Below are 14,747 nucleotides of genomic sequence, written 5' to 3' on the forward strand. Positions count from 1 at the left end.
GTGAGAGATGGTGGTGGTTTGGACCAGGAGTAGCAGTGAAGGTAGTAAGAAATTAGTTGATTCTGGATGGGCCAACAGTCTCCCACTGCAGCTTCCTAGGAGTGACCATTTTCCCTCAGATTTCTCTAGTCTTACAGTGCCAGGTAAAGGCGGGGCAGGGGTGGTATGCAGAGTGATGATGGCAAGAGCAGTGGAGATAGATCCACTACATTTTAGTAATTTCTGCTAGGAATGGGATGGCTGTGGAGGATTTATTGCCTATTGTCAGCTTAGAGTTTCAGCAGAAATTCAAGCAGCAGGAAAAGCCCAAGTCAACATGTTTATCTTCCACTAGATTGTGGTCTTTTTGAGGACATAGAATGCGTATTCATCTATATATCCTCCACAGCTAGTGTCCTACATATGGTAGGGGGTCAGTAATTTGGAGCTGGAGAAAGATTAGATAGACTATGTTCACCTTGTTTATTTGCATTTCAGGGGGATGTGCTCCTGGAGATCAGAGATTTTCTCTTGTTTATCACTGTATCCCTGGGGCCTAGAACACTGCCTGGCACATAATAGATGCTCCACATTGAGTGAATGAATGAAGAATGAATGAATGAATGAATGGCTCTTCCCTCTGTTTGAAATCCTCTTCCCCCAGATGTCCTCACAGTTGTAGTCTTTAATTGTCGCAAACTCGAGGCAGCCTTCTCTGACCACCTTCTCTAAATTACAGTCCCTTCCCCATCCATACATACTCCTTAACTTTCTTCCTTGCCTTTCTCTTTTCCTTAGCACTTTCCACCTTCTGACATACCTCTATCTTACTAATTATTTCGGGTTTTGTTGGTCAATCTCCACTACAGAGTCAACTCTCTGGTAGGGATTTTGGTTTCTTTTATTCACTGCTGTAATCCTAGGATCTAGAAGAGTGTCTGGCATATAGCAGATCGTCAGTCAATATTTGTTGAATGAATAAATGAGCTTCTTTCCCACCCCTACCCTCACTTCCTCACATTTCTTTTCTTCCTCTTTCGACCAATACAACTTTCCCATTGCTTAATTAATCAATAAATAAATATTTATTAAACACTTTTTCCCATGCTAAGAGCTATGGGAAATGCAAAAGAAGCTTTAGATGTGGTTCCTATATTCAAAGCAGTTATATTCTAATTGAGGATACAGTATTGCAAGTTTGAAACAACAATTAAGTGCTAATTGCTAATAACCCCATTCCTTTGTATAGCACTTTATAATTGATATGTAAATTGATTTTCACAAGTAAATTTGCATACATTATCTTACTACATTAAACAGGAGGCTATTGATGATAAGTGTCATAGAAATTCATAGAAGAATTCATAGTGTATGGCTGGAGAACTCAGGAAACAAACATTGGACTTGAGTAAGAAGGATGGATATTACTTGAAAAAGAAGCAGGAGGATAAAATGCTTTCATCTTAAAGAGAAAGGAGTAACAAAGGCTCAAAGGTCATACCACTGTGGGTGCCTGGGGCTGTGAATTTTCTGTGCTCATGGAGCCAGGGATATGTATCAAAAGGTCTGAAGAAATAGTGGGGGAGGGTAGGATCAAGGTTTGAAACGCCTTAAGGGTCAGGTAAAGTTTACAGTGAATGTGTTATGCTAGGAGGAGCCTTGGAATATTTGAAATAGAGGATGACAATATGCACATGATGGTTTCAGAAGCCTATTCCACCAGAAGGATGCAGGATGGGTTGGATTAGAGAAAGAGGTCGAAGTCTAACGCAGTATCCCATAGTGGAGAGCACTGAGAGCTAAGACTTCGATGGCGCTAGTGGGAATGGAAAATATTATTATAAATTATACATCCACTAATCAATCAAGTAATAGAATAATTTAAGCCCCCCAAAATAACCATTTAAAACAACTGTGTTGTCTTTTATTTAAAATAATGGACTCTTTCACTGGGTAATAGCTATAACTTCAGTTTAATCATAAAGAGAAGCTCTAGCAAAGATACTACATTCCATAGAGCTAGCAGTAAGATTTTCTGATTGTCCACTTAAATATATGCAACTCTATTTGCATATTTTTTCAATTATTTCAATTTTTCAATATCAGAATTTTTTCATTATCAGGAAAAGATTTTTGAGGCAGTGAGAGAAAGGGCTGGAAATATTCTTGCTCTAGTGTAGAAGAGGAGATAGAAATTCAGTATTCTTAAATAAAAGAATTCACGTGAAATGAACATTCCTCACAGTTAATTCCACTAGCCTAGTCTCCTTTTTTTGTAAGTTTCAGAGACACTTTATCCTAAACCCTCTAGAGAAAGAATTTTCTACCATCTAATACCCACGGGACAATATGGAAATTAGAATTAGGTAACTATTATCCATCTGAGAGATATCCTCTCTGGTTTAAATCTCACTCTTTATTTCCTTCCTCCCAGATCCCCAGGGTCCAGTTATGGATTGGGAATTGGTTTATCTAGGCTTAAAGCAATTGCTTCTGCTTTTAGATATGCAAGTAGAGGGTAAAGCAAGCTATTAAGACCATTATAACTCTAATAGCTTAGTAATCAAGTATTGCTTTACATTTTTCAGTTGTAAGTATTTGCAATAAAATCTTATTTCAAAGTCCAAAATGGGTTTGTGCATGAAAATATAGTTCTGAAAAGAACAAATAAGCAGATAATATGTATTTAGTAACAGATTAATACTACCATTTAAGTCTCGGTGTCAGGTTTCAGCTTTCGATAAGTCTTTATGCTTTAATTTTGTGATATCTAAAATTTGATTCTTAGATATGCATTTGATTTAGAACCAAATTTAGCCTTTAAATGTTCTAACTGCATTGTCTTTCTTGTGTGCACAGTAACTAGCAAGATAGCCAATCTGTAAGACTTTATCTGTTTAATCTACTACCTTATTGTTTCTTGGTCATTTAATTGTATAAACCCTCCCCCCAAAAAATACTGAGGCAAAATTATTTAAGGACAAGTAATTATTTATTGATTCACTCTGCTGCCTCTCTAACATATATAATAGAATAGGGTAACTATACACATAGAGATTTATTTAAATTTAATTAAAGATTATTATAAACAATTATGAACTAATAAGTTTTAAAACTGAAATGAAATGGATAATTAGTGAGGAAAATATAAAATGTCAAAATTGGCACTAGAAGAAATAGAGACTTACATGCCTTAAAGAAGTTTAAGTAGTAAAATCTTCCCATCCCCCAAAATATCCGAGCCCATATTATTTTACAGGTGAGTTCTACCAAATTTTCAAGAGATGAGGAATTCATTCTTATGCAAGTTGTTCCAGGAAACATGGAAAGCCATCCAGCTCATTTTGTGAGGCTAGTGTGATCTTGATTCCAAAAGTAGTTAAAGGGAGGAAAAGGAAAAAAGAAATAGGCCATTTCAGGTATGGATATAAATACAAAAATTCTAAATAAAATGTCTAACAACCCAACAGTGTATTAAAAATTAGTGCATTTGTGTGTGTGTATGTGTGTGTGTGTGTGTGTGTGTGTGTATTTCGTCAAGACTAACCCTTTATGATCGGGGAAAAAGACAAGGATGTTCCATATCACTACTCTTGTTTTACATAATTCTCAAAGTTGAGAACAATTCTATTAAAAAATAAAGAAGTTATACATCTATCTAATAAGAGTTGCCAGAAATAAAATCAACTTGCAGAAATCGATAGCATTTTTCTACATCATCAATAACCAAGTGTAAAATTTAAATTTTAGAAAGGTAAAATTACATCAAAACTTATGAACTATCTGGAAGTTAACTTAATCAACAATACTCATGTCCTTTATGGAGAAAATTTTAAATTTTAATGCTAATAAAGTACATAGAAAATGATCTGTATATATAAACAGGCATTCTGGTACCTTGGATGGAAAAACCTAATATCAGTTTTCTCAGATTCATCTATGAATTTATTGGAATCCCAACCAAAATTATTTTGATATATCTATACACTTATTGTAAAAGTTGTAGGGAAAAATAAAGGTCCACAAAGAGTTAACTCTGAAAAGGAAGAATAAATTCTACCAGATGTTAAGATATATAAGAATTAAAGATAATTAAGATAAATGAAGATAGCAATAGACATAAAAAGAGTGCAAAGAGCAGGAGACACACACATATCTAGATAAGTAGATGGTAGATTAGGTAGGAAGGGAGATAGATAGATAGATAGATAGAGAGATAGATAGATAGATAGATAGATGAGAGAGAGAAAAGGAAAAGAAGAAAAGAAGGAGAAAGGAAGGAAGGAAACGAAGGAAGGCAGAAAAGAAGGAAGGAGGGATGGAGGGAAGGAAGGAAGTACAGAAGGAAGGAGGGAGGGAAGGAGGAGGGAGAGAGGAAAGGAAGGAGGGAGAGAGGAAAAGAAGGAGGAAAGGAAGGGGGGAGGAAGGAGAGAAGGAAGGAGGGAAGATAAGAAAGAGGGACCTTGCAAACCCTTCGTTGATTCTAATACTTTGCCTGTTGATTGTATTGCTTTTTCTAGGTAGATTTTTGTATTATCTGTAAACAATAGCAGTTTTATATCTTCATTTCAAGTATATAGTCACACACTAAAGATGACAGCACACATCATTGAGGAAAGGTGTGTTTGTTTTACAGAAGGTATTGGTAAAACTGACTTATATAAACAAAAATAATACCGGATCCCTATGTAATACCGCATTTGAATGAGAGTAGACTGTAAATGGGTTAAAGACCAATATATGAAGTAAAACTATAAATATAAAGCTAATTGATCAAAATATAGAAAGTTATCTTTGTAACTTCAAAACAAAATCCCAAGAGCATAAAGAAAAAAATTATTTGATTATCTCAAAATTAAAAATTTCTATTCAACATGGATAAAGTTAATAGATGTAACATTTGGGAAAATGCATTTGCAATGTTTAAAACCAACAAGGAAATATTATCTAAAATATAAAAAGTAACAACCTAAAGACAGGAACTTCCATAAAAAAATGGGCAAAGGATATAAACAGGAAATTTACAGAAGAGGAAACCCAAAAGGCCAACGAGTATATTAAAAAGATTAAAAAGATGTCAAACTTGTTACTGATCAGAGGAATACAGATTAAAACAACGAGATATTTTGTATCTATTCCAAATATGTCTAGTGGTCTCTATAAGATTTACTTGAAATGGTTGCTGCTTAACTGATTATGTGATTATGTTGGTAAAATCTTCCTTTAAAAAATATATCTGGGGGCCGGCCCAGTGGTGCAGCAGTTAAGTTTACACATTCCACTTCCGTGGCCCAGGGTTCGCTGGTTCAGATCCTGGGTGTGGACCTATGCGCTGCTTGTCAAGCTATGCTGTGACAGGAGTCCCACATATAAAGTAGAGGAAGATGGGCACAGATGTTAGCTCAGGGCCAGTCTTCCTCAGCAAAAAGAGGAAGATTGGCAGCAGATGTTAGTTCAGGGCTAATCTTCCTCAGAAAAAAAAAATGTGTATATATATATCTGACTTCCCTACTATTTGGAATTCCCTTGAATAGATTTGGGCAACAACTACTCTATAATGAACCACCATTTTTTTCGTTCTTTCATCTATTACACAAGACACTGAAAATGTTACTGAATAATTATACCAACTTTTTCTTAATTAACAAGTTATACCGAATTGACAGAATCACTTATACAAATTGACCAAACTAATATTATAGATATAACCAATGTAGATTTTTAACCGTCATCTCTTTTGTATCTTAGTCTCTTTTCCTATGTTCTAGTTTGAACTGCTATGTCACCACCAATGAGATAGAGTACAGAAGTTCTGTTTAGTGATAGTATGGAAACTATCCTTTCATGAAATCTAATTGCTTATATTTCTAAATGAGAAAGCTCCACAATAATTGGTGTCAATAAAATACCAAAAATTTTGAAAGGAGTAAATCAAGAAAGAGGTTGAGGATAATAAATTACTAGTGAAATGTGATCACAGGAAAAGTTGAAAAGTATCATGCAGATATTTTATAGACTAAAAAAATGAAATGTGATTATCATAGGGATAATTTAAGAGAGCATTTATTTATTAAGTGAATTCCAAATCAGTTTCAACACCTTAGAAATCAGAGACATGCAGCCAGAGAATGACTTCATTCACGTATTTTGTTAGAGCTGTAATTTAGAAATTGATTTATATGGCTATGCATAGTTGAAATTGAAGAAGGGAGCTCTCGAGCTTTTTGTTCTTGTTGCTGAAATCAGTGTGCTGTTGAAGTCCATAAGAAATTGATGATAAATAAATGCAGCAAGCGAGAGGCATAGGAGCCGTGCAGCGATTCTCACTGCTCAGAGCACCAGTGTGCACAGAACTCCAGGCTGCCTGTCGAGACACCTCCAGGAAGTTTGTGATGGCTGCTTAGGAAATGAAAAGGCCTTCTTTTTCTCTGACTCTTGATGGAAGCTTAGTATGGTCATTGACTTTCAGTAATTTACCTTCATTGCCCTCTCACCAACAAACATCTAAAGTTGCCCAGTGATTCCAGGACTGTGTAATAGCAGAGTTAATTCGTAGCAGAAGGGAGGCATCCCTTTTAGTAGTGTTAGAGGTAAATTTCAAGACGTTAGACAGGAAAATAAGTGTATAGCAAAGTTTCTAATAAAATTGTTTAGGTTTAAAATAATATTTAAAAATTAGGAATGAAATTATTGTAAAATGGCATTAAAATAGGCATTTAAAATTTTCTTTTAAACATGAATGCGTTTTGTAAGAAATCTATTTAATATTAAAATTCATATTGTATGCATAATGGAGCCAAGAGAAAGTTAAGAATTTTAGAAAGAGAAAATTTTTATTTAGGTCTATGTTTTATTAGAGATTATATTTTGCCATTTCTGGGAACAGAAGATCTAATACATACAGATAAAATAAAGGAATGTAAAGAGCATATTTGACTGACTTATATAGAATATTTCAAAGTAAGAAAAAGGAGGCTTTGCTAAGTTTTCACAGTCTCTCATTTTTTTCTTAACTCATTTCAGGCCCTGGAAAGTGAATTTGTTTCTTGCCAACTCCATCAATGGATTGACCTTATATTTGGCTACAAACAGCGAGGACCAGAAGCAGTCCGTGCTCTGAATGTCTTTCACTACTTAACCTATGAAGGCTCTGTGAACCTGGACAGTATCACTGACCCTGTGCTCAGGGAGGTAGGTGCTAAGGCACATAGCATTCCCAAACTTTCTGTCATCCCTCAAACACAAATCTGACTTTCCATCTCTTTCTGTGTGAATTTCCTTTCTACGTAAACTTATACAAAATATAGATTTCAGGTTCTAGACAAATGTGGGAAAATGAATTTTATATGTCAAAACAATGAGACCAGCATGTTGTTCCTTTTTGAATTGCAGACATATAGAATGCCGTTCAGTATCCCTATGTTGTCTTACTTCAGTATCGTCATTAAAATGCTCACTGCTGTATGTGTTATTAATTAGTGAAACCTAGTTGAATATTTAAATACGAATAGTTCATATTAACATAATCTGCCAGTGTGTTCTTTTAATAAAAGCAAAATTACAAACTTCTAGACAGAATAATCAAAAAAATGCATCAATAAAATAGATGAGGTTATAGGATTTTACTCCCATATGTTCTCACCCTGAAATTTTATAACTAACAGTTGGGAATTATATGCTATAGTATGTATATAGGTATTTTTAGTGAAAATATTCATATGAAATATTATTTAAATCACTTCAATGTCACACAGAATGATTTTAGGTAGTGAAGAGAGAGAAGACACAACAGCTGCTAGGTAAGTGTTGCTGCAAGGAAGCTGTATCCTGGTCTTCCATTCTACAGATATCTGCCATCTGCTGTATGCAAAACAAGTAATCATTTCTACATTTCCAAGCAGTAGAAATAAAAACAAGCTTTTTTATTTTTAATTTTAGAGGTGGAAAACTTGTAGGTTTGGGAAATAAAGCTCTACAAGAATAATTTGCATCCATAAAGTTATTTCTTGCATACCTCTATAAAACCCAAATGACTTCGTTTGTATGGCTTCAAGCAGAGAAGAGGAAAAGGAAGGAAAGAGCCTCATAATCATTGATCATTGGACCCTTAGGGCTAAATACTCAGAGAACACATTGCAAGCATGTTATTAGGTGCAATATTACACCATATTGCATGCACAAGGAAATGGAATTATTGCCTGAAGCTGGGAGAATAGCTAGAGACAGGGAATGAATGAAGGAGAGAGAAGCCAGATATTATGAAATTAGTTGGCGAAATAAGGGATTTTTCTCTACAAACCATTACACTCACCTTATTTAGTATTTCCACTTGTGTACGAACTGTAATCCAATTATTTTGTAGACGATAATTCTGAGCTTAATTATTCCCTTAACAATGTACCTTTGCTTAACACATGCCCAGTTCTATAAACTCCTTACAAGCTATATTTTCTTTTCAGAACCAATTCCTTTAATATCATCAAAGAGAAAATAATTGGAATAGCTTATCCTTTTATTCCAAGACCAAATCCAAATTGTTTTTTGACTTTTAAATATCATAGACATTTTTGCTCCTGAATCTTTTTTATACATTTTTTATCCATTATAAGGACAAGTTCTGTCCTTATAAAGAAAGTTGCAAGTTAATCCTTATGCATACGATAATGGTGCGTACAGTTTTCTTGTACGTACAGTGTGTATAATATTGCACCTAATAACATGCTTGCAATGTGTTCTCTGAACATTTAGCCCTGAGGGTCCAAGGGTCCACTGATTAGTGATCAGGAGGCTCTTCCCTTCCCTTTCCTCTTCTCTGCTTGAAGCCACACAAATAAAGTCATTTGGCTTTTATAGAGGTATGTAAGTATACAATACACTTAAAATATTTTTATGGGCAAAATAAAAATATTTTAAGCATATTGTACATAATGCAAGTGCGAGGGAGCATTGAAACTGACAGAAAAATAGATTTTCGTATTTAAATGAGAGTAAATAAAGAGATAAATGAGAGAATAAAAAGAAAATGGAATTAAAATTGAGACTTTCTTTGCATGGATATAGTGTTTATTGTTTGAATCTTATGAAAATATCTGCATCTACAAAATATCAGACCATTGCTTTGGACAGTGAAAAAAAAATTGTGTATAGACCTTAATTGTCACGACTTCCTAATGAAATGTTACATGAAAATGTATAATTTTATAATTTTTTGGCTGGCTAAAAGCGCTTCAACATTTGTTTGCTTATTATATAGACTGGCTGAACAGTTAACATTACTGTTCCTGATTACTTCATGGTGTTGCAGACTGTTGCCTGCTGAGGTGGCCTAGTTCAGGACACTCCCCTTCCAGCATTCTCATTTAGAGCACGTAATTGCTGAAGACTGAGGTTTCGTTAGAGAAACTCCGAGAATCATTCTGTGCTTGGTCTGTCTCCATCCCCCACCCCCTCGCCCACCTGCCTCCCTGCCCTAATGTCAGTTCTCAGGATACGAGGTGAGGGAGCACATTCCTATGGTCTTCCTTCCCACAGCCAGCAGAGGCCCAGGCACACACCACTGGAGGCATTCACCCTGACCCTGGGGACCTGAATCAACTCAAGATTGCTCAGGAAGTTATTTTATCTCCTTAAGACTACTAGGGAACCACTTAGACATAAAGTGTAGGCGTAAATTCAGTGATCTTAGGGGATGTGAGTTGATTGTCCCTCTCCCCATTCCCCACCCTTACCTCCTCTACCCCGCAAACCTACACGTATTCCCACAACAGAAGTTCTGCACTAACATTAAGAACCTGCAACAGATGAGAACTCACCTGAATCCTGTGAGCTGTCTACTGTGGTCCAGTCATTTAATCTGCCTCTACCTCGATTGCTCTCTCTTTAAAGGAGGAATAATACAGAACATAGGTTTGCTAATGTAAAAGCACTTAGCATCTACTGTCACAAGAAAGAACTCTGTAGAAAAGTAGAGTGAAATATAGCTTATTTATTATTTGCTGGTCATTGTGCCTCCTTACATGTCCATTCCACCTGTGAGGAGGCCCTCTGGGGGCAGAACACCTTTTATCAAAACATCCACGTTGAGTTCCTGAGGTCTGCACTGCAATGCTGTGACTTGAGAGAGTGGATACCTACCTAGATGGTTGGACACAAGCTCTGGGGAAAAGCGGTGTTTAAAATGTTAGCCCTTTTCTTGAACTCAGTGCATTCCTTTTATTTGATGATGTTTATCTTAGTATTTTTAAAATACTAAGATTACTACATTTCACGTAGATAAAACCAAAGGAAAGCTACCATTATACTAAACTCCAGTTAGCCTAAGGAAGATGATTTTTTAATCTTAAACACTGATTTAAATAAGAAATAAATATATGACTATCTATATATGTCCCTTTTGTAAAAAAAAAAAATATATATATATATATATATACACACACATATCCCACAATCTGCCTATAACTTTGAGCTTTGAAGTTAGTGCTAAAATTTGAGAAATGGCTTAAGGTTATTGATTCATTCTTCCTTGACAGGTGAAATCATGAAGCAGCACTAACCACAGCAATTATGGCATTAAAATTTCAAGAAATTAGAGGTCAGAATAACAGATAATTTTCTTCTCTCTGTCAGATTTAAAATTGACGTTCTTTGACAGCTTAGGATCTCTGGCTGAGAAAAATATGACAGCTTAACTTATTTTATACTTGTAAAGCAGTAATTGATAATAAACTTGATCATGACAGCCTCTGGGCAGAAACATGACAGAAGAGTTCTGGTACAAAGCTCTTCTTAATGTGTAAACACTAAATCTGTTGGATATTAGATATTACTTAAATTGTCTTAAGTCTTGGCTTACATCATAATCTTCTAGACACTTTTTCTCTTAGATGAACTCATCTCACTATTTGAGCAATGTTTTTTGAGCATGATAATGAATAGCTTTCTTATCCATTTTTATGTATTAATAAAAATCATGTAATTTGCTTTATATTTTTACTTACCAAATGATGACTGAGAAACTCCATCCTATGAGCTGCTTAGGAAAGAGGAAATTCTGGTTAATAAGTATTTGGTCCCGTGGTGTTCTAACTCCTTGCTACTCAAATGTGGTCCAGAGAGCCACTGTATCAGCATCACCTGGGAACTTGTTAGAACTTCGTCTCTCAGGCCTACCGACCTACTAAATCAGAGTGTGCATTTAAGGAGATCCTCAGGCGACTTGTTTGAGATGTTAAAGTTTAAGAAGCACTGCTCTACTAAAGGTATATTAGTGATCTGGAAATGTTTTTTTCCCTTACAAAAGTAGAGAGAATGGTATAATGAACCCCTATGTACCTATCACCCAATGTCAAAATTATTCCCACCCCCACCCCCTTGCTGTTTTCAAATACACTTGCCATTTCCGTCTAACCCCATCTAACTCCCTATCTACTGTCCCCTCTTCATCCCATGGGCATCTCAGTATCCAAAGAGAAGGTTCAAATAGGTTTATTTTGAAAAAAATCTCTCCAGGAATTTCATATACATTCCCTGCTAAAAAGCATTAATCTAGCCTAACACTCTCATTAAATAATTTTACCAAGAATACCCAGCTAATGTACCATCAGAGCTAGACTTAGATGAGGTCCCCTGATTCTCAAGTCAAGGTTTCTTTAGTCCCATTATTTTCTAGGAATTTAAAAATAACAGAATATTTACTAATGCTTTTTAGTTTTAGGGATGATATTCTTCTTACTTCCAAAATGATTCTTAATTTAAGGGACATTTAATGTATATTTCCATTTTACCAATTAAAGCGTAAAGTTTTTCTTTCTGTTGTGTTTATGCTTTTGAATTTGTTAAAACTTTCAACTCAGTAAAAGTTCCAGTAATTACAGGGGAAAATTTAAGATGGCTTTAAGAAATCTTTACCAGCCATTTTGTTGATCATTTGTTCTGATCACTTCCCAGAAAAACATATTTTATCAGTCTTTGAGAGTTCCAAAGGGATTTTAGGGGATTACGCGATCGTTAATAGTTGGTTAGTAGAGATTACAAATTAAATGCCAAAGAAATTTTTTTTACCGTACTCTTACAATGAGTGAAAAAGATTTCATTCTAAAATTGTTTTTAAAAATTATCACTCCCATGCTCATGGTGGTGTTACTCAAGACTGCTTCAGCATATGATTACATGGTACAGAGTAGGCAATAAGCAGATGATAGAAAAGTGTAAATCAGATAATAGGTTATATCACAGCCCCGTCACTGTCATTTGAGTGACACTGAGTCACTTTGCTTTTATGTACCTTTCATGCACCTAAAAAATGATAAGAGAAATGATACCTAACTCAAAGGGCTGTATTTGAGAATCATAAGAGAAAAGATATGTGAAAATGCCTTGTAAACTATAAAGCACTACACAGACATTGATTATTATTACCTAAAAGTATAATTAAATGAAGTATCTTTAAGAACTTTTGTTCTTATAATTCATTTCTCTATATCATATCTACAGTTGACATTAGCAAACTGAAAAATGATTTAAATGACTTCTCTTTGTGTGAGAGATATACACATAAGCCTGTCATAAAAGGCTGTTTTGGTGGCAAACTATTAGAACATATGGGGCATGCAATATTTACTTATTTATATATATATACACAAACATCTATCTATGCTGGAAATATTAAAATATTAAATACATTGTAATATTAAAAGTAGTCATAAAAACATGATATTTTTAGTCTAATTTTCAGTTGCTAATATTTCTTGGTCTTCTTAGATTATATTTTCTTTGTTTAGCTCTTTCTTTGATCTGACAGGAATAACAAAGCGTTCCTTTGGATCTGCCTTAGTGAATATATGCCCATAGGAAGTAACATTGACCACTTCAGTTTTCACTTTATTTTCTTGCTGTGAAATGTTCTTTCCTACTACAAAGAACTGACATGATAAGGCTGTCAAGAACCTACAAGACAGATATGTCTTAACCCAAAACAGCTGCAATGCTGGCTTTTCTAGAAGATAAACTCATAAAATTTATAAGGAAAAAAAATTAACCCACTTTTCATCCTGCTGATGTAAATGAAGATAGTGGTAGTGATGGCACTGATGGCCTCTACAATCGTTGCTTGTTCTTTCTGTGAATTTGTTATCCCTTGTCTTTTCCTTCTCCATTCCTGGCTTCTTTCTTTGATCTGACAAGGGATATCAACACCCCCTTCTGGATCGCTTGAGTGGGTTGTAGCACAATGTTGTCCATTTACAAGTGCCGTGAGCCTGATTGTCTTCCTGCGGGGATGTTCAGGGTTCTTCTCCTGGACAGTTATTCTGAGACATGATTGTAACAAATGGTCAACAAAATGACTGATCAAGATTTCTTAAAACCATATTAATTTTCCTCCTATAATTATTGGAAGTTTTACTCAGCTAAAAATGTTAACAAATTCAGAAGCCAAATTAAAATAGAAAGAAAACCCCTGCACTTTAAATTATTATAATGGAAACACACATTAGGTATTTTTTAAGTTTAAAGAGTCATTTTGGGAACAAGAAGAATATTATGATCCCTAAAACTAACAAGAGTATAGGTTCAAATGTATCTGTTTATGCATTTCTCATCTGCAGCAATAAGGCTTACATTGCAAAAATTCAATGAATAAAATTTCTATATGGAAATTAGTATTGAGGAAATTAATAACACACATTTAATTTTGATTAGTGAATAAATCTTTAATTTAGGTTTATCTTTTCTCCTTGTAATTACTGTAGTTCTTGCGTAGTCCATGGTCATCAATCATACACTAGGAAAGCATAAATAATGCAACTAGTCAAACTGGGATGTGTGTCATTTATGTGAGTGTACTTTTTCTCCTCTTTGTGTTATTTTTATTGTGTGGCATTGAGAAGTGCTAATTATTGAGTTTTAGAAATTAACAGCAAATGCCTTCACAAGCATCTAAAGTCCTATTTTACATGAGGAAGAAGGGTGAAAATTGCAGCCTGCTGTTTGTAATAGAAATAGCTGGAAGGCATTTCCTTATCTTCTATTAACATAGATCTCAGTTATATTACACAGTTGTTACCTTAGCATAAATTAACAGTTATTCAAAACATATTTTGTGCTTCAATTTGTGAAGTAGATATTACTCGATCTAAGTACCTAAGCATTTCAGTTAGAGGTTTAGGACTCATTTTTAAAGGTTTTAAACATATTGATAATGAGCCTATTTAAAGCCATTTGAAATCTCAATGTACTGTATCTAAATTACTGCTTCCCATTTATGTCAAATCAAAGAAGAGCATTTCCTTCTGCCAAATACATGCAATACTATTTTTAATTTGAATTTAATTTAATAAAAGTGTATGATTTCATTTTGTAACGTTTATGCCACCACCTGGTGAACCTTTGTCTTGATGTCATTCCCCATACCAAGCCAATCTATTTCAGCTTTTAGTATTTTCATTATTCTCTTTTCGTGATCAGACACTCCAACTGAACTTCCTTTGTGTGGTGAAGAAAGGTCACCACGTGTACTGCCGCTTCTCTCTCCTTACTCCTCCTCCTCCTCCTCCTCCACCTTCTCCGCACCTTCCTCCCCTCCTCCTCCCCCAGTTCCTGAATCAGCCAGCGGAGAGTTTGCTTCATATAAACTATTCACCCAGGGAGAATTTGGCAGGGATGTTGTCCTGATTCTTCTCTCTTATCACTAAGCGTTTCTGGGTTGAGTCATCTACTTGTGTACTGTTTAATGATCAACCCAAAAAGTGAGCAAAGAACCAAAAACCTAG

The 14,747-nt window shown here is 34.9% G+C and overlaps 1 protein-coding gene across 9 annotated transcripts in view; it reads left to right on the top strand.

Moving 5' to 3' along the window:
• Nucleotides 1–14,747, top strand: part of NBEA (neurobeachin) — a 680,233-nt gene that overhangs the window by 630,477 nt on the left and 35,009 nt on the right. For all 9 annotated transcript variants that reach the window (XM_070520525.1, XM_070520517.1, XM_070520519.1 and 6 more), the window contains one exon: nt 7,003–7,170. In XM_070520525.1, the coding sequence (XP_070376626.1) occupies nt 7,003–7,170 (168 nt within the window). The remainder of the gene's footprint in view (nt 1–7,002; nt 7,171–14,747) is intronic.

The sequence above is a fragment of the Equus asinus genome, chromosome 11 (assembly GCF_041296235.1).
Source record: "Equus asinus isolate D_3611 breed Donkey chromosome 11, EquAss-T2T_v2, whole genome shotgun sequence".
In the NCBI taxonomy this organism is placed as follows: domain Eukaryota; kingdom Metazoa; phylum Chordata; class Mammalia; order Perissodactyla; family Equidae; genus Equus; species Equus asinus.